This window comes from Solea senegalensis, linkage group LG21 (genome assembly GCF_019176455.1).
Source record: "Solea senegalensis isolate Sse05_10M linkage group LG21, IFAPA_SoseM_1, whole genome shotgun sequence".
NCBI lineage: Eukaryota > Metazoa > Chordata > Actinopteri > Pleuronectiformes > Soleidae > Solea > Solea senegalensis.
Genome location: NC_058040.1, coordinates 15,771,740 through 15,798,932, shown reverse-complemented (window position 1 = coordinate 15,798,932; position 27,193 = coordinate 15,771,740). Strand labels below are relative to the sequence as shown.

General features: G+C 43.0%; 2 protein-coding genes across 5 annotated transcripts; both read right to left on the bottom strand.

Annotated features, from left to right (window-relative positions):
• Positions 1 to 334: 334 nt before the first annotated feature.
• LOC122758431 (endophilin-B2-like) lies at positions 335 to 12,076 on the bottom strand. 4 transcript variants are annotated; one of them, XM_044012618.1, is made up of 12 exons: positions 11,401 to 12,073; positions 10,749 to 10,890; positions 10,302 to 10,313; positions 9,051 to 9,179; positions 8,392 to 8,525; positions 8,207 to 8,299; positions 7,339 to 7,401; positions 4,489 to 4,512; positions 4,286 to 4,375; positions 3,240 to 3,340; positions 1,752 to 1,995; positions 335 to 963 (listed from the first exon to the last, which is right to left on the bottom strand). In XM_044012618.1, exons 1-12 carry the CDS (start codon positions 11,461 to 11,463, stop codon positions 856 to 858), a joined length of 1,203 nt encoding a protein of 400 aa, XP_043868553.1. In that variant the 5' UTR covers positions 11,464 to 12,073; the 3' UTR covers positions 335 to 855. The 4 variants fall into 4 exon arrangements, with proteins under 4 accessions (XP_043868553.1, XP_043868555.1, XP_043868554.1 ...); XM_044012620.1 differs by lacking the exon at positions 7,339 to 7,401 and having other exon boundaries at positions 11,401 to 12,076; XM_044012619.1 differs by lacking the exon at positions 10,302 to 10,313.
• An 838-nt stretch (positions 12,077 to 12,914) lies between these two features.
• On the bottom strand, positions 12,915 to 27,174 carry zer1 (zyg-11 related, cell cycle regulator). The gene is made up of 16 exons (XM_044012507.1): positions 27,065 to 27,174; positions 25,090 to 25,302; positions 24,828 to 24,978; positions 24,231 to 24,685; positions 23,674 to 23,847; positions 23,463 to 23,577; positions 22,501 to 22,647; positions 22,247 to 22,420; positions 21,240 to 21,455; positions 19,675 to 19,716; positions 19,413 to 19,532; positions 19,052 to 19,167; positions 18,781 to 18,969; positions 18,583 to 18,680; positions 18,383 to 18,485; positions 12,915 to 17,331 (listed from the first exon to the last, which is right to left on the bottom strand). Exons 2-16 carry the CDS (start codon positions 25,254 to 25,256, stop codon positions 17,244 to 17,246), a joined length of 2,355 nt encoding a protein of 784 aa, XP_043868442.1. The 5' UTR covers positions 25,257 to 25,302; positions 27,065 to 27,174; the 3' UTR covers positions 12,915 to 17,243.
• Between the last annotated feature and the right edge of the window lie 19 nt (positions 27,175 to 27,193).

Genomic DNA, 27,193 nt, shown 5'->3' with positions numbered 1-27,193 from the left:
GAACGAAACCTTTGTTGTCCGTGTGAGACAAAGCATTGAAAAATCTTTCAAACTGTGTGGGTGTGCGTGAGTAAGTGAATGTGAGTAAGTGAGTGAAAATACACACACTGTGTGTGTGGGTGTGCGGGTATTACTAATGTTGTGGGGACCTAAAACTGTTTACACAGTCATATTATGGGTGGGGTTAGGATTAGGATGGAATAACATTTCCGTCTACGTCACCTCCAGGGCTCCGTAATATTGGTACAGTCTATGACTTGTTTTTTTCCATATATCCAGATATCCAGCCTTGTTGTTCCAGTCATGTCTGCATGTTGATTAATTAATTAATTGATTTTTTTTTGGCGGGGGTGGTGTTGTTAATTAAAAGCAGCTTAAAAGAAACAGAACAACATTATTTCGACATAATCTAGATCTACACACACACACGCACACGATGATGCCTTCAGGCATGTCACTACAGTAACTCCCCGTGACTCAAAAAGCAAAAGCAGTCATGGCTTTGTATCGTCACGTCGGCTGGAACGTGACGACACAAACTACAGCTGAACAAACACAAATATGAATAACTGAGGTGGTGTGAGGACCTGGGTGAGATGTTAGTGATGAAAATGAAAGTGTGACTAACGCATACATCGGTTCTTAGGAGAAGAAAACAAGCAGTGAGTCCCTGCTGTTAGTCAGAAGGAAAAGTGTTTCAGAGAGCCAACATGAAAATACACAACAGGGACTGTGTGAACTGGTTAAGTTTAGGGCTAAGATTTGAATCGTGGTTAGGTTAACGCTTTGTGTAGGTCGTCCAAATCAATGCTGTGTGTGTGTGTGTGTGTGTGTGTGTGTGTCCTGTTTGGTCCATTAGCTCAGAAGTTCGAGGTAGGTGACCGGGACTTTGCCCTTCTCGTTTCCACGTTCTCCAATCAACCAATCAGGATCCATTCCCGGTACGGTGTAAACAGTGATGAGCTGGAAGTAGAAAAAAATAATCCATAAACATCATCATCAATTCATCAGGTCTGTTGTATTTTTAAATAAAGATTTGAAACCAGAGTCCATGGACTAAACACACAGCACACAGGAGTCATTGACCCACTGCTGCCTCCATCACGGAGTTCAAATCTGTGATTTTGTGACTCCTGTGTTTAAAATCCTTTGTTCAGATTCACCTCAGTGACACAAACTGACCACACGAGGCAGCAGTGGACCAGCAGCTCCCGTGTCCCTGTGAGCTAAAAACGCAGATTTTGTCAATGGCCTTTGGTGTGGTTTTTAAAAAAGTGAAAGCATATTATGAAAATCAAATCTAAAAGACAAACATGTTCAATGTTGTAAGAAGACGTAAAAAGCTCGCTTTGCTCCAAATTCCACAAAGAAAGTCAGCGTTTTAGCGCACGGCGACGCAGGAGCTGCTGCTCTGCTGCCGCCTCTTTGCCAGCGCTTGTGTCACTGATGTAAATCTGAATGAAGGATTTCAAGACAAGGCGTTTGTACTTGCTGACAGCAGCAGCAGAGAATCGACGACTCCTGTGTGCTGTGATGTTAAATCACTGAATTTATCTATGGAATTTGGTGCTGGGAGAAAGTGAGTGGTTTACACAGCGACACAAACAGGAGTTTCATGTTTAAAGCAGTGAACGTTGTCTTAGTCTTAGTTAAGACCTGAGCTGATGCTTTTCTTTCCCCCTAATAATTAACCACTTCCTGTTTGTGAGTCTGCCATTGTTGCTTGTGTCTTGCCCGGTTTACTTCTCTACCTCATCTGCCAACAGGGAGAGCTCGCTGCCATCGTGAGCGTCATAGTCGTACAGGACCTTGGCCTTTCTCGTGCCTGTGACCGCCAGCTGCTCGGCAGACAGCGTTCCCGGGGCCTTCTGGCCAGACAGAGGTGAGCTTGTGTCTGCGGAGGACGAGGGTCCAGACAGGAAAGCAGACGAGGCGGGATTGGGGCCGGCGGCAGCGGTGGCCGGGGGTTGCGGGGCGCCCGCGGTATTCGTACGTCTGTGCGGGGAAAACAAATTGTGAGTGCGTGCATGCGTGACATTATTATGTGTTGTTTTGTTCATTAAAAAACGATGAGTCAGTGAACACATCCCGCCCCCACATACGCACACACACACAGCAGGAGCTCATCCTCCTCGGTGTCTGGTGGCGCAACAATCATCTGTGTCAGTAATATTTTTGAAATCCTGATCCGATACAGTGGTTTCCCATCAAAGCGTCCAGATGGTAAAAACAAATACTGTAAATGACTTCATCTCTGACACCGCTGACACAGCCTTACAGAGATGAGGGCTCGAGTTGACTCAGTACACAGAGTGAGTGAGTGAGTGAGTGAGTGAGTGAGTGCGCGAGTGAGTGAGTGAGTGTGTGAGTGAAGTGAGTGTGAGTGAGTGAGTGGAGTCGAGTAGTGAGTGTGAGTGACGTAGTGAGTGTAGTGAGTGAGTGAGTGGAGTGCGCGTGAGTGTATGCGTGAGGAGTGAGTGCGAGAGTGAGTGCAGAGTGTGTGGAGTTGAGGAGTGGCGCGTGCGCAGAGTGAGTGTGTGAGTCTGTGAGTGATGCATGAGTGAGTGAGAGTGTGAGTGCCAGTAGTGTGCGAGTGTGAGTGTGTGCGTGCGGCGTGAGTGAGCGAGTAATTCTGCGCAAGGAGTGTGAAGGTGAGTGTGTGAGTGAGTGCGGGTGCGTGCGCGGCGCGGCGGCGCGTGCGGAGAGTGAGTGAGTGTGTCGCGGAGTGAGTGGAGTGAGTGGTCTTGAGTGAGTGAGTGAGTGTGCGAGTGTGAGTGTGAGTGTGAGTGCAGAGGAGCGTGAGTGAGTGAGTGAGTGAGTGAGTGAGTGGGGAGTGAGTGGTGCGCGCGAGTGTGAGTATGTGAGTGAGTGCGAGTGAGAGTCGTGAACTGCGTGAGCGCAGTATGTGAGTGTGTGGAGTGAGTGAGTCGCAGTGTGTGAGTGAGTGCGTGAGTGTGTGAGTGAGTGAATGAGCGTGTGAGTGCATGCATGTATCAGTGAGTGAGAGTGTGAGTGCGTGAGTGAGTGAGTGAGTGAATGAGAGTAAGTGCAAGTAAATGAGTGAGTGTGAGTGTGTGTGTGTGGGCGCGGAGTGAGTGAGTAACTGGGGTGTGAGTGAGTGTGGAGTGAGCGTGAGTGAGTGTGAGTGAGTGAGTGCGTGGGTGTGAGTGAGTGAATGAGTGAGTGAGTGAGTGTGTGCATGCGTGCTTGAATGCGTGAGTGAGTGAGTGAGTGCTCACCGGTGGAGCTCCCTCTGCAGCTCCTGCATGTAGTGGTGACACTGAGCGTAGTACGTGGCCTGAGCTTCTGCGAAATCCTGCAAACAGCGCAGGTGGTTGAGCTGAGAGCAGAAGAAAAACACACGTCATCACACAGTGAAGAAACTTTATTAGCAAAATGTGAGCAAACAAGTCCATTTCCCAAGGTTTCCACTGAAATTACCCGGGGGGGAAGGAATCTTCACATTATGAAGTTTGGACACCCCTGATGTAAATCTGTGGTTCTCAAACTGTGGTCTACGCTGCCTGTGGTGGTACCTGCTACTGTATATACCAGGATATGTGAGTGGATGATGAGTGGAGCTGAGGAATGTGTCGAAAATGAAACAAATAACAAAATAATTAAATTAAATAACTAGGACTGCACGCAGTAATGATAGGGCCCTCGCATCCCCGCACAGTCGTCCCCCACGCAAGTCAGGGAGTGCAGCAGTTCCCTGACCTCACTTTTGCCTCCACAAAACCTTTCGGCAACTTTTTCGACATTTGATCATCAAAATGGACGTCAAAATCCAAATTTGCCAACTTCCTGTTGTTCTTTTTTGTTCTTCTCGGTCTGGAACATCTTCCCACCAAGTGTTGGGAAATTCTGTGGACCGCAATGTATGCCGAGGTCATAGGGCACTTCCTGTTTGATGGGGAATGGTGGAAATTTGCCCAAAACGCAGAGGGTTGCCGTGGCCACGCCGCTTTGAATCCGCAAAACAACTTTCAATAACTTTCCACCTTCGATGTGTCGATGACTAAGCAGCGCGTTTATGTCGCTAAGACAAATGCGCTCCGTTCACTCATTTACGTAGGCTGACGAGACATCTTCCCACCAAGTTTCGGAAATTCAGTGGATTGGTGGAAGAGGAGGATGAGGATGATGATGATGATGATGATGATGATTGTATTTATAGGCCTGATGATGATGAAATTGTATTTATAGGCCGCGAAGACATGAATCATCATGACTTCACCACAGCTGCCCGTATTGACACAGGAAGTCACATGACCGCACTCACATGCATGCTGCTGATGCCCTCCAGCAGCAGACGAGTGACCTCGGCCTGCCGGTCAAACTCCGTCTGTGCCACGCGGAGTTCATGCTCCGCCTACAGAGGAAGATGGAGAAAAAGGAGGGAAACATCGTCATAAAGGAACCACACACGGACGGACACACACACGCATACACGCACGCGCACACGCACACACCCGCGATACTCACTTTGTCAACCTCCTCACTCAGCAGCTGAGAGAAGAGAAACAAACAAAACTTACGATTAACAACACAAATATGCATCACATTCAAGTGTGTGTGTATGTATGTATATACACATATACACACACATATATACATATACATATACTACACACAATTACTCACAAGTACATTTCTATACAAATTAAACTGGTAACCTACAGTTTACAGTTGGAAAATATGAGGAAGAAAAAAGAGCTAGAAGCTAAAATCACTGGTTTTCTCTATGGATTCTTTTTTATTTATAGTCTCTTCACTTTGTGTTTGTGTGATTTTGTTTTAGCAGCTTCTTCAGTCAGGTTCCACTTTTTGATCTTAATCAGACTTTGTGGTTACTACATGTTTTCAGTTGTAGTATAAAGTTCCTTAAAGTGAAGTTTGTTTGTTTTTTACCAGAAAATGACTTTGGTAGAAGTATTAGGGCTGACTTTATTCTCTTAAATTTATGATTTTAATCTTGTATATGTACAACTTTATTCTCTTAAATTTACGAATTTAATCTTGTAAATGTACAACTTTATTCTCTTAAATTTACAACTTTATTCTCTTTATTCTCTTAAATTTACGACTTTAATCTTGTAAATTAAGACTGTATTCTCTTTGACTTTTTCTCAATGTGGCCCTAAAACTGTCGTACTTTCTTATATAAAATGACTTGTTAGAGTCTTAAAGTATATGACATGGTGGCTCAGTGGTAGGGCGAGTTGTCTTTCAACTGGAAGGTTGTGGGTTCAATTTCTGGCTCTGCTAAGTCTATATGTGTCCTTGAGCAAAGACACTTAATCCCATGTTGCAGCGTGTGAATGGGTGAAAACTGTAGTGTAAAGCAGCTCATCACCAAGACTAGAAAATGTCTATATAAATACAGACCATAATACCAACTCTTCTTCTTCACCTGGGGCCCGTTTCAGAAAGCAGGTTTAGTGAAAGTGAGTTAGGTAACCCTGAGATGAGGGAATGATGAGGGTTTTTCAGTTTCACAAAGCCAGTTCAGCTTAACGCTGAGTCAGTTACCCCGGCAACATACACCGTGAACCTAACCTGCTCGCTGGCAGGTTTTATTCAACAAACCCTGAGTGCATCAAGACTGTCAGACTGTTTGACCGTGTGTTACTGTAAGCTCATCATCACTGTAGATATTGTTGTGAAAGGTTCCCGTCATAGATCACGTGATGAAGATTAAAGCTGATGCAGCTGGAAACACTTTAACACTGATTTAATTTGGTAGTATTGTTGAGACAGAACGTGAACCTGATATGACATCAGAGACACAAACACAGCAGCCTGAACTAAACCTGACCTTTACTCTACATCCCACAGACCCGTTGACAGCTGATGAAGGCCTGCTCCACAGCGCCCTCTTGTGTTGCTTCACATACACATACAATGACGTAGTACAGTAGAAGGCTTGAGGGAGTTCTAACACTTCTAAAGAAACAGATCACACACAGTCATGTGACCATAAGGCGGAGGGGAACGAGGACCTCCTACGTCTCTACACATGAACATGACGGAATGACTTGGCTCTACAACCTTGGCCTGCTCTGACACGCCGGGATCAGACTTTTATTTTTTTTTCCTCAATGTGGCTCTAATACTCATACACATACACATACAATGACGTACTACAGCACAAGGCTGAGGGAGTTCTAACACTTCTAAAGAAACAGCTCACACACAGTCATGTGATCATAAGGCGGGGGGGAATCCCGCGGGAACAAGGACCTCCTACATCTCTACACATGAACATGACGGAATGACTTGGCTCTACAACCTTGGCCTGCTCTGACACGCCGGAATCAGCGGGATCAACAACATCCCGGCTCTCCCAGTCGCTCTGCAGCTGGTCCACAGTCACAGAGTCAACACACACACAAACACAGTGATAGCCTCCAACTCTCTCTTTACCTGTAAAAACACCACTCAAGTTTGTGCTGGGGACACAGGAGCTGCTGGGTCTGCTGCTGCCTCGTGTGGTCAGTTTGTGTCACTGAGGTTAAATGTGAACGAAGATTTCAAACCCCAGAGTCACAAAATAACACGTTTGAATTTAGCGACGGAGGCAGCAGTGGATCTACAGGATCTACAGCTCCTGTGTGCTGTGATGTAGAATCGATGATTTACTCTATGGAGTTTGGTGCAGGGAGAGCGGGGAAGTTGACAAAGTGGGACAAAGTCAAGTTTCCTGTCGGAAAAGTCCATCTGACAGCAAGAAAAAACGGTGAATATATTCTTAAAAAGATATTGCAGACCTAAGTTGGTGAAGGTTTTACGAGGTAAGCCTTTTATTAAGTGGTAAAAGTTATTTATTATGTACTGAACTAAGTGAAAAAAGGCATTTAAATTTGCGGTTCCTTCTAATTCCTCGTCTGAAAGTGAAAAATAGTATTTTTTAAATTACTTTAAGACATAAAACATAAAGTTGTAGATGTGTAGAATGCACGTTTGATTTTATTTTATTTGCTGTGACTACGTGTATTTTAAGTAGTTTTGTATATTTGTTATATTATATTTTATTTTAGACTTAGAGTTAGGGGTTTTTGACCAGGACACTTTTGCAAAAAGAGATTTTTAATCTGGAATGAGTTTTAATTCCTGGTTGAAGATAGCAGCCAGGGCCGGTTCTAAGGGGGGGGGAGGGGGGGCAACATGGGCCCCTTTAACTCTGTTAACACACTGCTACATTAATAATGTATATAAATATAAAAACATGTCAGTGAAAACAATCAGAGACAAACATGCTCAAGCATGTGTGTGCGTCATGCTTGCATGCCTGTTAGCATGTTAGCTTAGCTTGGCTGTAGCCGTAGCTCTTACCGCTGATGCACTGGCGGACAGAACATAATTTCGTGGCCTCGTCTCCTGAAAATCAGGTTCAGCCTAAGAACAGGAGGAGGAGCAGGGAGGAGGCGTGGTCATGCACTCGTTCAGTCATTCAGCGACAACAAAAAACATGAATGAACAACAAAATGCTAACAAGCGTAACGGAAAAATGCAGATTGACAATAATATGACATGCTACAAGTACAGCAAAACATGGCGGCAACCGTGTGTGGGCGGGGCTTTATGGTGCATTCCATTTGTGTCACAAGTCGGAAACAAGTTGGAGTGACGTCGCCGCCGAGTTTATATCGCATTCAAGCCGAGACTTCAGAAATTCAGTCGGTCATGAAGCTCTACACCTGTGGTCATCAACTGGTGGCTCGTGGGTCAAAAGTGGCCGCTAGTATCAGTATCTTGGTCCGGCTTCTTCTTTTTTTTGTATGATTTCCTTATCTTTACAAAAACACAATTTCATCCAGAATTTAGAGCTTTTATTCTGTAAAACACAATAGCTAATTATAGTAAGTTAACAATTAACTGACAGAATATGTAAAAATAAAACAAACGTCTGGTGGAGCAACAGTTGGTGGCAGATTTGACTTACTTTTTAAAAATGCATTTACTAAATTAGTCTTTTAGCCCGATATTTGATCCGATATTAATTCGATTAAGTGTACGACTGATTTAAGGGGGAACAAATAAAAGCGTAAGTTAAATTGCCGTTCGTACGAGTGGCGGCCATTTTGGAAACGTAAGCCAGGGTTGGAGAGGTTTGATCCGACTTCCAAGTATTTACGACAACAACTGGAACGCACTGTAAAATTTTTTTAACATTTTTCCGTGAAAACGATGTGGAACTCACCGCTGCTTTTGCTTCCGCCTGCTTTGCCTTCCTCACGCGCGCCTTGCAGATGTCCAGATCCAGCCGTCGATTCTCCAGCAGCCGCCGCTCTTTCTGCACGAGACGAAGCGGAACGCGATCAGACCACGAAATAAATCTCATCTTCATTCAGATTATGTTAGACTGCATGCGTCGGTCAGATTTACCGATATGGTCTTCCAGTCTCCCTCCAGGAAGTTACGCAGAGGAGATAGGAAGGTGGTGGCAGACGTGTGGAGGAACTCCCGTTCGGCTCCGCCCAGTCTCTTCTGGTACTCTCCCACTGTGATCAGGGTCTGACCTACACACACACACACACACACACACACACACACACACTTTTAATACACAAACCTGGCATTAGATTATTAAAGAAGGACTAAATTTAATCTGATTTACATTAACATGCATCTGAAGGTAGAAACATAGAACTTGAAAAAGTACCGAAATTCTGGTTTATTCCCAATATTAAAAGTCCATGTCCCCATATTTAATCCCAATATTAAAAATCCATGTTCCCAGGTTTAATCCCAATATTAATAATGCATGATCCCAGGTGTAATCATGATATTAAAAACCCATGTTCCCAGGTTTAACCCAGAAATTTAAAATCCATGTTCCGGGGTTTAAAAGTCCCTGATCGGAGGTTTTTAACCATAATCTAATCATTTGTGGGCATGTCCTTAGTCTATGTCCACTCATACTGACATAATGGCCACTGTAAATGCTAATCAAATTTTAAATGTGATGAATTTGGAGGTACGGCTGTGAGAAAAGTAAATATTTCATTTAAAGCAGCTTCAGTTTCAGTGAGAGCTTCACTGACCATACGGTGCCTCGGGTCCAAACTCTGTGGCAGCGTCCAGCATGTACTGTCCCAGCAGCTCAGCGTTGGTCGTCCTGGAGGGAATCTTCTTGTCCAGTTTGTCGTAGATAAACTCCTCTATTCGAGCACCTGACACAGAGACAGCTGTCAAACCACAAACTCTACACAATACCAACAAACACTAAACAACTGTGTCAACAAATATTCAGGAATGGATGACGAATGTTTAGCTTTAAATGAAGAATTCCCAGTGGCCATGAAGGCATCATGGGCTGACAGGTGTCATTAGTAATTCAACACCACCTGCAGCATCTCGCTGAAACCCTGACCTTATTGTAGACGTGGTGGAGGTTAGCTACTGTATTATGTGCAGGATCACACAGTGAGGTCACACAGGTCGCATCTCAATTCAGGCTCCGCCTCCTTCCGACTCTGAAGCATTGATGTTTCAGCTGAAGTTAAATATAATGTGTGCTTGTTCAGACAAACAGTCCACCAGGGGGTTCCTCAATCAAAACAATAGCAAATACCTGGCTCGATGAGGGTGTAAAGCAATGAGGGATCATGGGAATTGTTGTTTTCTTCTGCTATTTTGCACGTTTACTCTTTACAGGGAGTGTTTTGGCGGAAGAACGCACCGCAAATTCCCACAATAAACGGAAAAAACACACTAGCTAACTAGTAGTAGCACATATTTCCATCCCCACTCTGACATTTTATAGACAGCCGTCATTAAAAGGCAACCAAAAAACTGGAAAATGGATCCTTGAAAACATTGTGGCTAATGTAAGTACACTTCTACACAGAAAAGTAATATTAGTCTTTCTATTTTTTGAATATTAAAATGCAGAAATGTTACATATTATATATGGGATATGTTGTAGATACACATATAGCCCTGGGCTAGTTTTCTCTCTTATATCTAAACCACAACAGGGGCAGTTCCAAAGATAAATCCTTTTTTCCCCATTTCAAGGTGTACTACTTAAAGTCTGACAAGCAACGTGAGACGCAAGAATTGAATTGAAAACATTTTTCCACAATTCATGGGCCATCTCCTTCAGAGGGAGAAGCAATCGATCCAAAAGCAGAAGAGGTGAATCCTGGGATTCCGTTATTCTTTGTGGCTCGTTTGGAGAAGTATTTTGGAATAGAACAGCAAACACAAGTGGTCATCTAAAAGAAGTCAGGGCCTGAACTGAGACACAGCGTTCCCTTTAGTTCTGAGGTAAATGTGGCACACTCACTTACCTGTGTGGTCAACTGAAGCATGACAGGATTAAAAAGAGATGAAAAGTTAGACATGATCACGTTACTGTGCTAAAAATACACAAAACAAATCACCTGTACCTAAGCCCCGCCCCCTCTAATAACATGGACATGCAGTCTGTGCAATGTTAGCTAGATTTTCTCTAAATAGGTCTAAATTGTGAGAAATTGTAATAAAAACATTAACGGATTTTTAATGTTTAGCCAACTTTAGCCAGTTAGCCAAAGACCAAAGATTTTCTGTTGGTCTGTTTGAGGGCGGGGTTTCCTTATTAAAAGGACTAATAATCACTAGTATTTTATCTATACAGGGTAAAAATAATGTAAACAAAACTTTCTTTATAATCCCTTTAAATAAAACATGACTTATACAGGTGCCATTGACCTCCTGACCCTGTGGCACCTGTTGTCCCCCAGGGCAGGACTTACTGGGATTGGGCTGCAGGAGAACCTCGGTCTGTCGGAGGATCTTCTCGGTCCAGTTCTTGGTGCTGTCACCTCGGATGATGAGGTTCTCCAGGTGCTGGTCCAGCTCGGTTTTCTCGGCCTGGCCAAGCTTCTCCTCTGTGAACTGAGAGATATGAATGAGTGAACATGTAAACAGTTATCATATATATTGACGCACACACGTAACAAACATAAACAAACATGTTTTGCACATGGAGCATGTCACTTGCAAAGCGACCAGATCTCCATGAGAAATATTCTTCCTTTAACAATAAAATACGTATGTTATGTGACTCGAGCACAACATCGCGACATTTATTCATCAATATGATGCGTAGATTAATTCGGCACAGAAATTGTCACTGGTAGAATCTTTGTTATTATCAATTTGTCCGTATTTTTAAATCATGTTATACAGTACAGAGCCTATGGTTCAGCGGGGAGGGGACATACACTCGATGACAGCCATAAATAATAAATGGAGTCGTGTGTGTGTGTGTGTGTGTGTGGCCCACAGCTCGGCTTCATCCAGCGGGATACGGTGACAATGTTGACGGGAGCTCGGTCCGCCTCTGACCGCAGGAGACAGCCTCTGCTGTGGGGGCACGCGCGGCCCGAGTTCCGGCTCTCTTACCTGCATCGCCCTGGTGAAGAACACCCCTGCATCGGAGGCGAGTTTCTTCACGTTGAAATCCATGTTCGTGGTGTTGGTGTGTCCGTCCCTGCAGAGGAAATCCTCCGGATCAGCTGAGATGATGCAGCAACAGACGCACGACTGAATGCAGCCGTAATCCGCATCACGCTCGCTCGGAAGTCTTCCCTCCGCCCTGCGTTTAAAGAGCCCGCAGCACCAGAACCTCCACCCGTGTGTAACATCCGCGCTGATAACCTCTTAATGACAAACAACCACTCATAACTAAATACATATAAAATCAGCAATTTAACATTGCTGCACACAGTAGTTAGTGATCCACTGCTGCCTCCGTTACTAACCATTGAATGACTTTGGTGTTGGAAATCCTTTGTTCAGATTCAACTAAGTGACAAAAATTGACCAAATGATGCAGCAGTAGACGAGCAGTTCCCGTGTCCATGCGTGCTAAACATTATGTTTAATGGCAAATATAAAGCAGCATAAGATAAGATTGTTTTTATTAGGTAAGCCTTATGTTAAATGGCTAAAATTGGTGAGCAGCCATGTTTTCATTGACAGCTCCATCTCAGCCTGGTTCTTGGCATGATTGTCTGAGGCTAACATACGTAATGTAATTCAACAAATAACAGCCGGGAGACTTTTTACTATGATTATTTAAGCAATTCAGACTATGTACATTTTCTTCCCGACATCATGGCATCCATTTTATCAACTATGTTCGCGAGGAAGAAGCTATGATTCGATTGACAGTCAGTGTCGTTCAATAGGTGAAAATGTCAAAAAAAAGTTTACAAAACAATAATAAAACAGCATGAATTCTGAGATTAAAGTCATATTTCTGAGATTAAATCTCAGTATTCTGACTTTAACCCTTTAACACCTAAGCCTAAACCTTGAAATGTCTGCCTGGACTTTTATTTACTCATTTTAACCATAAAAGGGCCAGAAAATGTGCTTTTGCCTATTTTTCCAGAATAACTTTCAATATATGGCAGTTGTTTACAATTTACTGCATGTGAAAACAGCGTATTGACAATTTAAAATAAAGAAAAACATCAGATTGTGTGGTGTGTTAAATTTGAAATTTGAACAGCATAGAACATATCTAAAATAACATTTGTTTGAGTTTTTCTCTCAAGGTCCAAAAACAGGCCCAAAGAAAGTAAACTTATGTAGAGGCGTTTTTTTCCAACTCTCTCCTCTCTGGCGACAAAGATGCTGATTCTATGACAACAGCACCAGTGAAATTACCGTAATAACGTTGGCTTTGATGTGAAACTTCTCAGCTTTTAAGAAACGGTTGCAATTTGTCCGATAGCGCAAACGGTCGCGTAATTTCAATGATGCAAGTGCGTTTGCGCAAACGCGTCGTCATGATCCATAAATGAGAGGTTACTCGGCAACATGTGATGTCACAGTCAGTTTAGTGTCCCGGGGGTCAAAAGAAGTGTGTAAGTGTGCACGTGTTTAACAATAATAATAATAAAAACCTCTTTCCTTTACCACTCCATTTATTGCTTACTCATTCCTTTACACTAATGGCCTGGTAATATTTAGATCAGGAAAAACAGGGGGGAGGTCCACACAGTTCAGATCTACTGTTCCTCACTCAAATTTAGATTCAACACATCAGTGATTACAAAAGAAACCAATGACACACACACACACACACACACACACGCACGCACGCACGCGCACACACGTTCGAGTACAAAGAGTTATGACAGATACTTTTTTTTCGTCTCTTTTTCAGAACAGTTTTATAAATAATCGGGAAGAGTCGCCCCCTGCTGGCGGACGCACGTGCTGGAACGAAACCAGCACCGTCAATTAAAACACCGTGTCACACACAGACAGCGTGTGTGTATGTGTGTGTGTGTGTGTGAGAGAGAGAGACATCAGAGTGAATCGCTGAAGCTTTTCATCAAAAAAACAAAACGAGGCAAAAAGGAGAATCAGCTCCGTCAATAAAGTGACAGGCGACGGTGAGAACTTAACACACACTGTGTGCTGTCAGTGTGTTGCCGTGGAAACCACAGCGCATCAACAACAACAAAAACAGCAATAGTAAATCTGCCGGGTTTCGACAAAAACCAACATGGAGAGAAAATGGGAGCATTGCTGCACCAGTGCTGCGTTCACTACCGTGGGAAAGCGGAGTTTTCTTCTGATCGCTGCTGAAACTCTGCCAAATAATAAAAATACAATGGCAACAAGGTGAGCACCAAACCACCAAGGAGGAACAGCACAGAGCTTAACTAAACCGAACATGTGTGCACTCACAGTCCGTTTATTACATGATATAAAAATGGTTTATCTATATTTAAAAAAAAAAAAAGAAAAGTCCAATAATCAAAAATCCACATTCAGCCTCCGGAGACGTGAGAAAACAAATATTTTACCTATGTGAAAACAGAGTAGAGTAGAGCAGAGTGTGTCGGAATTCTCCCGAGTCATATTCACCACCTGTAAACTTAGCTTTTCTCAAACGTCACACACAAAAGTCCAGAGAGAAAACAATTTACCAAAGGTGGCAACAGCCGACACGCTCTAAAAACAACGATTTTCTCAATAGACTTTGATGCAGGAGTGCAGGTGTTTACAAACTTGCAACTTGCAGTTTTCCGTTTGGAAAAATCGCTGTTTCACCTGTAAACTAAGCGTTCCCGAATGCCGACACTCTGAACAAGTGAGTTGTGGTGGGTAAAACACAAATGGCCAAAATAAAGTTTGTTCTCTGGCTAAAGAGGCTCCAGATAAATGTTAAAATATTGTTCTGGTGTTTTCTGAGATGAAGCTGTGACAGGAGCTACTCCTCCTCCTCCTCCTGGACTCGATGCATACACATTATGCCCGACATGATCTGTAAACCCTAACTTTCACAGTATAAACGCACCACTAAGCACAGACTGTCAATAAAAAGCAGTGAAGTGAAGATTTTAACTGAACTGATTCTTCTTTGGAAGCAGAAAACAGCTGAGCAGTTTCCTGAATAAACTTACTCTCGTGATTGTGATATCGGTGTAAAAAGTCGCACAGTAACAAGCCGACATTCCTACGTTACGTCGCGCGACCTTTTCGTCATTGACGGGCTAGAAATAACATGATAGCTTACTGACATGGATAGCTTTTGTTTAGTCTGACATTTGTAGTACTGCACAATCCACCTTTCTCTTTTTTTGTATATATATATATACATACATACATATGTATATACATATATATGTATATACATGTATAATTCCTTACTTTCTCCGTTAGCTCAGAACATTTTAAAAAAACATGGAGAATCGTTCAAAACAGTCACAGTTTTTCTAAATGATGTGTTAAACTGAAGATGGGTAATGAAATAACAGTTGCCACCCAAACCAACACACACACACACACACACACACACGGTACAAAATCATCAACTCATATCAATAAAAATCACTTTTTTTCCTCTCGCCAACATCAAACTGTAAACGAGTTTTTGTTTTCAACATTCGAGCCGTGCGTCGACGCTACGGGAGCCTGAAAGGTCGCAAATGGAGTGAAAAACAACGTTAGGAAAGTAGGAAGGAAGGAAAGGAGGAAGGAAGGAAAGATGGAAGGCGGAACACTCGCTCCGTCTCTCTCTGTCCACGTGAGGAGAGTGAACGCACCGTCTTTCTCCCGTCAGTGTTTGATTTGGGTGAAGCAGTTTGTTTTTCTCTTAGCAGCATATTTATTCATTTATTTTTTAATAAAAGGGGGTGGGGTTTAAACACGATATGGTCTAAAGTATGTGGACGCCCGCACAAAACTCCTCAGAAATGTTCAACACCTCAAAAAGTCTTTACAGGTGTTTTTCGGAGGCTCTGGGTAAACCGTTACAAGCATAGCACACGTAATCGTTGGTGGTCGAGTTGAATTGTGGGTAATGGAGGACTTTTTGACGTTTTGATAGAACTGGACTAAAAATATCAACGCTTAACCTGTACAACAAACATTTGAATTTGACTTCCTCCAACAAAATGTCACATCGACAAGGGACTCGTGTCACGATACTCAGGCGTGAATGTCGTAATATTTGTGTGAACACACCTTTACACTTCAAACCCACAGGTGCTGGACTGAGACTTAGGAAATAAGTTCTGTGAAACTTGACTAAGTATGTAAAAGGTTATTGAGCCAACATTTATCGTTATGTTCGGTGAGAAAACGCCGTTAAACTTCATCCCACAGGTGCTAATTATTCTTCTTTGGAGGACTCGCGTAATGGAATTTGCATTCCATCTATGTCACGTCCGGGGCTCCGTACTTTACGATCTCCTTTTGTGAAAAACCATCGCGCTCTCTGTAGATGCACCATTACGCTTAATCCGACAGGTGCTAAATCAGACTTATGATACGGTTTTGTGTCTTTGCTCGCGAGGATTTTGCAAAATTTGTGACACTTTGTACCAGAAGGTTCTGAACGGGTCTATAAAACTGACACAATAATCACTATATTGCCCTAGATCACAGTCACATGGAAGTAGAGGTCGACCGATTAATGGGTTGAGTCTAAATACTCGACAATAAATTACGCATTACGTCACATTTAAGTCAGTCATCCAAAAGCTTGGGGTTTTTTTTTGCTTTTTTTAATCACCCGTTTCATGTAGTTTAATGAAAACACTATATGATTGCACTGCAGTGTAGACATACCGTGCAGTTTGGACAGACAGACCAGTACTGTTTTGTTGAATAACGTAATTTTACTGAAGTTTTTTGTATTGTATATTTGTTGTCATTACAGTTCCATTTTCTTAAATAGAGGGGGAAAAAAAATTAAATTGATAACAAAAACGTCGCACTTGTGACATGAATTTCACATCGCATACGCAACTTGATATTCTCACTAAATTAGCGTCTACTCGTGTGTCTGTGTCGACTTTGTATATAATCGCATGAAGTGCATGAAAACCTGTGTGGTGCTACGATGCTAGCGTTACACGCTGTCCACTTACTTTTGGCCACATCATAAATATGTTGTATTTCCCTCTGAAACTCACGTCTGCTTCCAGTATATGAAGAATCAACAGATCAAAGATTAAAACACCAAACAAAAGGCTGAACTAAACCCTACAAACGTCTCCAGAGAGCGGGACGCGTCGTTGTGAGTGTAGCTTCCGAGCGCCGATCACACATACACCGTCAAACCCTAAACAAAATTTAAATATAGAGAAACGTCGTGTTTACAGTTATATTATAAAACATACGCACAAGTAAAAGGATGAGACAAACAGAGATTATTTACATATTTAACAAAACCGAGTTCCATCGCTGTCCCGTCGAACATCAGTGTGATGCATCGCCGCAGGGCTGCGTGCGAGTAAATGGCGAATATTCACTGTACATTTGTCAGAGTGAGTGTGACGACTGCAGCGGTGCGGGCCGCTATGTGACATTTAGCCATTAGCTCAAAGTGAACGGGTGAATGTAGTGAGCATCACTACACGCACACACAAACACTCGCCCACAAACACACACACTGAAGAGAAAAAAAACACTATCACCTGCCCCACACACACACACACACACACACACACACACCCGTCGGAACAGAAGAGATGCTTATGTGCAGCAAAGGTCCCTCACAACTAAACACCATGCACCACGTCTTAAGTCCTATGTATCACAGAGGGTCGGACAGCTCTGCTCTACAAAGTTAATAATAATAAAGAGAAGGAGGAGAAGGAGAAGAAGAAGAAGAATGCACATGAGTGACCCTGGAGCTGATGACAGTGGGCGGGGCCTCCGCTTGGGTTTCATTTCCCCCATCTGCTGGCTGGCTGGCGGTCATGGCTCCCGCGGTGTCAACCTCTCTGTCCGTAGTTTGCCTCCTGTCCGTGGTTCGTCTCCATTGGATCCTCTATGAAGCTTTCACACAGGCCCATCACTTTCCTACGACGAGAAAACACGTCATGAGTCAAGGTGATCAAACGGACTCTTATAATTGCCCGGAAACTGGCAAGGTTGACAAAGTTACATTATTATTTTAGAGGGAATGCTCAGAAAGCTCTCCATTGACAAAAAGAAGCCACTCAAAACAAAAGGCTTACAAGCTAAAGTGGAAGCTGTGTAAACCACACGCTGCCTGCACCAAAGTCCATAGAGAATGCGGCGTTTTTAGCTCGCAGGAGACACAGGAGCTGCTGGTCCATCACTGCCTCTTCTGGCAAGTTTGTGCCACTGAGGTGAATCTGAACGAAGGATTTCAAACCTTTCAAACACCTCGGACACAAAACGGCACACTTGCTATGCCGTGATGTAAAATCAATGATTTTCTCTATGGAGTTTGGTGCTGCAGAGTGAGAGTGCTTCACAAACTTCAAGTTCTTGTTTAAAAAAAGTCTTTCAAACAGTGAAATTATTTTTAATATATTGTTGACTTACGATGACGTGTTTATTAATTGGAATATTGGAAGAGGTGTAGAACATTTCCTCTTCTTTCTGGGGAGTTTTGTGCGGGCGTCCACATACTTTAGGCCATATCGTGTTTAAACCCCACCCCCTTTTATTAAAAAATAAATGAATAAATATGCTGCTAAGAGAAAAGCCAAACACTGACGAGAGAAAGACGGTGCATTCACTGTTAAAAACCAGACTTCAAGAATCCTTAACTATCCCTTTAACATGTACAATATTATCCATCCATCATCTACCGCTTTATCCTCCACCAGAGGGTCGCAGGGGGTGCTGTGCCAATCTCAGCTGACATAGGGCGATAGGCGGGGTACACCCTGGACAGGTCGCCAGTCCATCGCAGGGCCACACACACATACAGTAGAGACAAACAACCATTCACTCTCACACTCACACCTATGGTCAATTAAGGGTGTCCAATTTACCTAATCCCCATGTCCAATATTATCTCTTAACTAAATGATCGAGAGAATGTGAAAGCTACAGCTACAGTGGTTTCTCAGCTGATATAGGGAGCCGTCAGTCATACCTGGCCATGTCCTTTGTGTCTGGATGTGAGCTGTCCAGTTCCAGAACATTCTCCAAAAGACTAATTCCTCCTTCCTTTATCAGCAGGGGGCAATATTTGCTCGCTGTGGGGCCGACAAAGAATCAGACTTTAGTGGATAAGGCATTGTTTAGAAACACGTGACGGGGAGGAAGAGAGGAGGCAACGTAAAGGGTACTCACGGTAAACGGACACCAGGTTGTAGAGTGCCCACGTGGCCCAGTGCTGACTGACCGGCGCGATGCTCTGAGGCAGCAGACGCAGAATTGGCTCAAACGATCTGAGAGAAAGAAAATAAGAACCTCGTGGTCACTGATAGAACATTGAACAACAGAGTCTCGCGTGTTAATGTGTGAAATCTGAACGCCTCCGTACGGCACCTGTAGTTGATGTTGCGGCGTGAGCTCACGTCCCAGCTCTGGATGGCGTCCCACATCTTGTCCATCACGGCGTCTCTGCGCGGCTCCTCCATGGACCAAACCTCGGGTCCGTCAAACATGATGTGTGAGAGGACGCCGCACGCGTTGTACGACACCTCGATGCCGTCAGCTTTGCTGTCCAGAAGGTTGCTGCGGAGGCATCGAGAAACATGAGGACAAGGGTCGACCGGATTACCGGATTAAGACTCGTGGCCCGACGGGGGTCTCGTACCTGAATACAGTGATGAACTGCGGGGTGAGCAGCTGTGGCCGCAGCGCTTTGACCTCGGCCACGTTTCCCAGAAGCCCCAGCATGTTGCGGTGAAGCTCCTGCTTATCTGGAAACTCCTGGTTTTGGATCATACGGTGAGAGAAGTAAGGGTGGTGTATAGGTACTGGCATATATTCAGCGATGTGAGCGCCCCCTATGCCCCCAGCTTGAGACAGCAACCACACGGCTGCATTTTTCATAAGTCCACACCATCTTTGGTGTGGGAGAGTGGAAACGTCGACCTGGTTCTCGCCGTTGGGGGTCAGTGTCAGTTCCTTTTACAGTAACACTCTGGGGCACAGCCGAGTGGATGTAGACTCACCTGTAGACACTCCAGGAAGAGATTCATGCCCCGGCAGTTGAGGAACATCTGACAGTTGTCGGGCGTCTCGTCGGTGATGTTCCACAGAGCGCTCCAGGAGAACTCCATCACCTGGTCACACTGAGCGGAGACACACACAGACACGAGGATGTAATCATGCAATGTAATAGATGTATTATACACACACACAAGCAGTAATTACTGTCTTTAAAACACAAAGTATTCAACCATGAACAGGCAGATGAGTAAAAGTCAGACTCACTATTCTGTCCTGGAGCTTCTTCTGAATTAAATTCAACATTGTCTGGAAAAAGAAACAGAAGGAAAATCATTATCACAATAACCAGAGACATTGAGGATGTTTCCATGCACAGTCAAATCCAGCTACAACTACACCATCAATCAGACTACTGTTTTTATCCCTGAGTAGTGTGGAATTAATTAACTGAATAAAATGCTCTGTCAGCTACCATCCATTAACTTAAAAAATATCCAATTATTTAAGCTGACAAAGCATAAAATCAGTTTGTCACGGTTGCTGTTAGCAGCTTCTTCTATTTAGTTCAGGGTATTAGCGCCCAGACGGAACATATACAGTATATTCAGTAGTGACTTGACTCCTCATCACATTATTTTGGTGTGTTTGTGTTTGTGTGTCCCTCCTTGAGAAATGTAGTATGATTTCAGTCAGAAAACATGTTCACGTGTACTTTGAAAGTCCAGTTTTAGTCTAACACTAACACAATGATTTTGTTTGTTGTTTGTTTGTTATTTGCAGTCATGCAAAGGTAGTGACTATAGGGGCAGGGTTGTTTACATCATTCTGAATACAAAAGTGTGACATAAGCCCCGCCCCTTTCCTTTCTTTCTATCCACACAAAAACAAGTCTAAGTTAACCAATTTTAAAAAGTGTTTTTTTATTATTGTATCTGCATTTTATCCACACATAAACTGGTCGTCTCAGAGTGGGAAAATCTCCAAACACTGCCTTTGAGTTCCCACATCGACGAGGAAACAATGATGTCATAATCCCAACCTCGCTCTTGTGCTGTCATCTTGCTCTTCTCGTGTTTGGAGTTTGTTTGGTTCGTTCTATCCCTGTTTCTGTGATTGTATACACTGTAATAAATACAGCACTTATTTGAAAACTGCTTTATTTTTTTTAAAGAGGACATAGCCCGGAAGTGCCAACTAACGTTGCGTTTTTTTTTACCTCATTTATGAAGCCCTAAAAGTCCATAACATTCAGTTCAGCCACTGCTGAGAGCGCAGGGTTTGATTGTTTTCCTGAGCTCCTTGTACATCGCACTTATGACTAGCACTTCATAGTTTGATCTACTTGAAGCTCTTACTTACTTCTAGCTCTTATTTGTACCCAAATGTTTAAATGCACTTTTGTAAGTCGCTTTGGATAAAAGCGTCTGCTAAATGACATGTAATGTAACAGGACCAAGCTATGTCCCCTTTAAATAAAAGGTTTGTACACAGTGCACTTTGTCTTGTTCTGGCATATGTACTACCGCATATAGAGTCATTTTGTGAAAGGACAAAGAAAAACAACCGGAATTAGTTTCCATAACCTTCTGTGAGGAGGACAAGGTTACAGGTGTCGGAGGTGACATTTTTTCAGCCTAAATGTGTGCGTTCAACAAGTTTTTTTTATTGTTTTCTGGCCGCTAAAATAGTATAACATCCACAAATTACAGGTTTCTTTAACTCGTAATCAAAAGAAAGGGCCAGTTTTTAAACGACTTGACATTTATCATGATATTTATCGATATCTACTCATTTGAACAAGAGGAAGAGGTAGTTCCCCTGAATATCACCTTAACAAAGCCCATCTTCCCCACAGCTTCCTTGTGATGGTTGTCCACCTGACAGACCAGAGCGTTGCACAGGTGGACGGCGATCCTCTGGATGGACTCGTCCTGTCGCGCCGGCTCCAGGATCTTCAGCAGCAGCTGGTTGACCCGCGTGTACTGGAACTCCAGCTCCTCTGGGATACTGAAGTTACACAGGGTCAAACAGCAGTTCCTCTGGACCTGCAGGGGAATGTGGAGGTGAGGAGACCGAGGGGGAGGGTCAACAACAACAACAACAATTTATATTTCCAGATTAGAACCAAAATGATCTCCATACAAGCAGTTGTGCTCTGAAAATGTCTCAACGGTTGTCTGCTTAGTTTGAGGAAATTCAACTAAGAACAAGTGAAGTAAGGAAAGGGATTAAACAAATAAAATGCAGCACGGTGATTTTCAAATTAAAAGCACTCCTACATTTTTATTAAACCACAGACAACATGGACTTTTAACACCAAGGTTAAACCTGGGGAATTATCAGCTCAGGAATGAAGTGTAACTGAAACTACTAAGTGTTAAAGTAAAATGTAAATGTAAGTGTAGTCATGTGAACAGAACACGTAACCATAGCAACTGCAAACCCTCAGAAGTACAAATCGCAAAAGCAATCAATGTCTATATTGTAACATGATATTCTTCATTTGAAATGTAACAGAGGGTCAATACATACAGACTTTTAGACATATCTTATGCATATTTATGCATTTCACAAACACAATTTGAAATTTCTTTGAATTTTTTTTGCCCAAATGTGTGAAAAACAAGTTTTTTTATCGCTTTCTGACAGTAAAAATACTATAAAATCCAAAAGAACTAACTTAAACCAAAAAGAAAAGGCCAGTTTTAAAATTACCTGACATTTATCATGAAATGTATTGATATCTACTCATTTGAAAATGTTTATCCCAAATATATCTAAGTTTTTTCCTCAAACAGAGGCTGTGATGATGATGATGATGAGGATGATTGTTTACCGTGACCTCCTGGTACTGTTCCATTCCGTTCAGCACCACCTGAATGACCTCCCTGCGCAGCCGCACACTCTGGTCGCTGCGGTACTCAGTGTTGGTCAGGTAGAAGAGAGCGGCGCTGCCGGTCACCTGGATGCTCTTGTCGTATTTATGGCACTTCAACGCCGCGATGACCAGCTGACGCAAGAGTGACAATGAGTTAAAACAGAGATCATTCATAAATAAAACAAACCATAACTGCTGATGCGCGACGGTACCTGCAGAGCTCGGAGCAGCTGGCTGCAGTGTTGTATCCTGGCGATGTCAAACAGCTGATTGATGGCTCTGTGTGCGAGTTCAGGGCGGAACTCCGTGTAAGCCTCAATGGCATTGAGGACCTGATCTTCATTCTTTGATCCTGTCACCTAGGGGGGAAAAAAAGACCAAAGACGCATGATGAGAATAATAATCCCTGTACATACACATCCTGTATGGTTTTTAACTTCAGGATTAAACCCAGGTTCATGGATTTTCAATATCAAGATTTAACGCAGGAACACAGATTGATAACCTTGTGTTTTAAATCCAGGAATATGGATTTTTAACTATCAGATTACACCTGGAAAACATTTTTTACTTTCAAGATTAAACCCAGGATTATGCATTTTTTTACTTTAAGATTAGACCCAGGACCTTGGATTTTTAACTTTACGATCAAACCAGGGAGTATGAATTTATATTTCAGGATGAGAACACAGCTGGGAAACTTTTTAACTTCAGGATTAAACCCAGGAACATTGATTATTAACTTTAGGATCAAACGCAGGAACATGGATTTTTAATTTTAGGATCAAACCCAGGAACATGGATTGTCAATTTAAGGATCAAACCCAGAAACATGGATTGCCAACTTTAGGATCAAACCCAGGAACATGGAGTGCTAACTTCAGGATTAAACCCAGGAACATGGATTTTTATTTCAGGATTAAAATCAGGTACATGGATTTTTAACTTTATGATTAAACCAGGTAATATGGATTTTTATTTCAGGATAGAGAAATTTAAAGGATTAAACCCAAGAATATGGATTTTAAAGAGTGTGTGTGTGTGTGTGCGTGTCCGTGTTTGGTCTCTGGTCCATGATTGATGAACTGCTCCCGCTCAGCACCTTCACAAATGTTACATGGAGTTGGAGCAGAGTCAGCGTGTGGTGACCTCTGTAAGAACAGAGTGGACTGACCTTACAGGCAGGGATGTGTGTCACGTTACAGAGGGTGGTGTCATACAAGCCCAGAAACTGCAGCGGCCTCTTCAGCTCCTGGAAAGGATAGATGCTGCTCTTACACGGCTCGATGCTGAAAGAGAGAATGAAGAGCTTCATCAAAAGACTTCCTCTGGATCCTCTTGGTCTATAGCGTGTGTTGCTGCAGGTGGTGGTGGAGGTGACCCACCTCGGTCGCCCCATAGCTTCTTCAAAATGTGGAACTGTGCAGTTGTCCAGCATAATGTGACCCGAGATGTCCAGAGACACCAGGTTGACCAGACGCTGAACGACCGCCGCCAGGATCTTCCTGGTCATCTTGAACTTGGAGGTCCGTCTGCTCTCCCGTGAGATGTCAAGATGCCTGGAGAATGAGTGAAGTGTGTTTTAAACAAAGATAAAGGGATAATCTAATCACTGTGAGCCAAAATCACTGATTTTCTCTATGGACTTTGGTCTGGGAGAGTTAGTGGTTTACAAAGTGACAAAAAAATGTATGTAGTTTCCTGTTGGAAAGGGCTGTTGAACTGTGAGATAAAGCAAAAAACAAATTTTTAATATTGCGTAAGCTTAATTTAATGTAGATTTTATTTGGTGAGTCTTTTGTTAAGAAGCTAAAATCAGTATTTATTTGTGTCCCTATTCCACTGAGAGTGAGTGTATCTGCCTTATGTGTTCAAAGACTGTCATTGACCTTCAATGTTCAAACAACAGCCTCAAAACAGTTCAAATGAAGTCCCACTCTACCTGAGATTAACAAGCTCCACCACTGTACTGACCAACTCCTCCGACAGGTCCACATTATAGAGAACAAGCGAGGCCAATCTGTCTTTCCACTGGGTGAGAAAAGTCGTCCCCGCCAACTGTACATTGGACAGATCTAGCGAGGTGAGCGACTTCAGGGGTTTGAGCAGCGTCTCTGCGTCCACCTCGTCGGGCAGGCCGCCCAGGTTGAGCAACCTTAGGCGATTAAAACCCTGGAAGTTAAAGTCCGTCTCCAGTGCTTGCCTAGATACGGGACTCTCCGCGTCCTCGTCGTCCGAGTCTTCGTTACAGGCGAGAGGGGCGCCGCCTTTCCTATAGAAGATGAGGCTGCAGCCAAAAAGACAAAGTGACACCAGGGTCTCACGGAAGCAGGTTAGTGCTTTCAAGCTGCGGGAGGACAGACTGTTGCAGTAGGTGAGGTGGAGCTCAATCAGGTCCTAGTTAATTAAAAAAAACAACAAACACACAATGGTATTAATTATTGGTTATTATCAGCAGATAAGTCCATTGTTTCAGCGTCTGCAAATCAGGAAAGGTCATCCATTCACAGCCAAATGGCACTGATTTGCAGCACCCCACCTGTTTCTTAATGGCCTCCAGATCTCTGTCCCGTACAAACTCTTCTCTCAGCTGTACCCTGGTCAGCCTGGTGCTTCGAGGGTCCGAGAATAGCTGGAAGAAGCTCTCCTCGGGTTCAAAGTTACTGTCTGTGTGCACCAACTCCATGTATCTGTTTTACGACAGGCATACAAAAGGCGAGATCTACACTGTCACAACCCGAGCATTTTTGAAATTGTAAAAAAATTAGGCAAACGTCAAAGCGACTTATGCTTTCACATACGTGTTGACCAACTTGTCACAGATTTCACTGGGAAGGAAGATGTCTGAGCGCAGGCAGAGCTTGTTTCTAAACCCCTGGTAGCACATGGTCCTCCTGAGGTTCCTCAGGCAGTAGACTGTAGCCAGGGTCATGAGGCTCTCGGGGTTGTCTCCTGCTTTGGCTGCCATGTTCTTGTTCTCCGGCTCAGGGCAAAGGCAGGGCAGTGCAGGTTACCTGAGGAGGTGATTGAGAAACATGGTGAAGAGTCAGAAGCAGTATTTGTATGGTTGCCACTTTATCTCACTGTTAGACAGCACATTTCCAAATAAAAAACAGACATTTTTGTCACTTTGTAAATCACTCACTCTGCCACACCAAAGTCAATCGAGAAAATCTGCCATCACAGCACACAGGTGTTGTTGGTCCACTGCTGCCTCCATCAATTAGATTCAAATGTGTTATTTTGTGATTTCGGGGTATGAAATCCGTTGTTCGGTTTTATCTCAGTGATACAAACTTACCAAACACGGCAGCAGTAGACCAGCAGCTCCTGTGATCTGGGAGCTAAAAATGCTGATTTTCCTCCATGGATTTTGGCGCAGGAGATTACGCAGTGTACAAAACACTATAACCTTTAGTAAACCTTTAGCATTAAAGTAAAAGTTAGTAAATGCCTACTAACAACATAAACATTTGCAAACATATTCTTAAAATATTATATTCATGGCTAAAATGTGTCTCTTTGGGTCCCTGCTGTGATTTCATCAAAGACAAAAAAATCACAACATGACAGAACAAAAAAACACTGTGTCTAAAACTGTAGACAGTGTCATTTTATCTACCACTTCTTTTATCCTCCACCGGTGGGTCGTGGCAACTAAGATTTTATCTAACACTTTTATCCTCCACCAGCAACTAAGATTTTTAAATCTATTAAATAAGAATCAGAATTGGCCATTTAAATTCAATTCCAAAAAGATGAGCACAAAAGACAATACCTGAACCCAACAGTTTACTTTCTTAAAATGTTTCTTTACTTTTATTTTTATCTGAATTTAACCACTATCCTCAACAGACTTGTGCATAAATTAGATGACGTCTTTTTTGTCGTTTTAATTATTTCTTGTGATAAGGAGCAAAGAAATCAGAAAATATTCCCATATGAGAAGCTGACAAATCTGAAAGCTTGTTTTCATTGAATCTGAAACCCAATAATTGAAATCAAAATTGTGTTAAAAAAAAAAATGTATTTAGTGAATGATTAATCGAGTACTTGTTTGGTCCCAAAACGTCAAGAAAAGTTGATCAGTGTTTACCAAAACTGGATATGATGATGTTCTCGGATGTCTTGTTTTGCCCACAAACCAAAAATTATTCAGCTTTAATGATTTCTTTGAGATAAGGAGCAAAGAAACCAGAAAATATTCCCATTTAAGAAGCTGACAAAACTGAAAGCTTGTTTTAATTGAATCTAAAACCGAACAATCGATATCTAAATTGTAAAAAAAAAGTTATATTAATTTAGTAAATGATAATCGAATAATCGTTGCAGCACTAACGCCTGTGTTTGGTTGCTACTACAGGTTTATTAGCTAAACACATAGCAAAGCATCCTGAGGGAAACTAATAAGTTAGCGACCTAGCTAGGGCGCAAGCTAGCAACACAACACAACAATTTACTTTCACAACACTAACGGTTCACGGCGGCTGAAAACCCGACAAGGACATTTAGCCTACTGACTTAAAACAACTTCAAACCCCAGAGGTCAACACTTGTTATCCTATATTAAGCCTTCATTTTGGATGTCAGCGGTGCACTTCACGTCTAAATTAGCTTCGCTGCTAATGCTGACTTTCCCCCTGCCTGCCTGCTATGATGTTAGCCGCCGTAGCTAGCGGCACTAGCACCAGCTAAAAGCCGAGTGTGGAGACGCACCGCGGCTACAGTGGGAGGTCAGCGCGCCGTGAGTGCATGAACGCTCCGCCGCTACTCTACCTGAGCTCCCGCCGAGGCTGAGTGTCCTGGTCGCGGCGACAAAACGAGTAGTTACGGGCAATATTCACTCATCTGGTCACCGTTCTCCTCCGATGTCAACAAACAGGCTCCTCCCCTTGTTCCTACTTG

Coding starts and splice junctions, on each gene's coding strand:
- zer1 (XM_044012507.1), bottom strand. CDS start 25,256: ATGGCAGCCAAAGCAGGAGACAACCCCGAGAGCCTCATGACCCTGGCT. Junction 18,486..18,582: donor CAACCTGGTGTCCGTTTACC/GTGAGTACCCTT, acceptor TCGGCCCCACAG/CGAGCAAATATTGCCCCCTG. Junction 17,332..18,382: donor GACACAAAGGACATGGCCAG/GTATGACTGACG, acceptor TTCTCGTCGTAG/GAAAGTGATGGGCCTGTGTG.
- LOC122758431 (XM_044012618.1), bottom strand. CDS start 11,463: ATGGATTTCAACGTGAAGAAACTCGCCTCCGATGCAGGGGTGTTCTTC. Junction 8,526..9,050: donor TGGACCCGAGGCACCGTATG/GTCAGTGAAGCT, acceptor GTGTGTGTGTAG/GTCAGACCCTGATCACAGTG. Junction 3,341..4,285: donor AGGGCATCAGCAGCATGCAT/GTGAGTGCGGTC, acceptor TTCTGCTCTCAG/CTCAACCACCTGCGCTGTTT.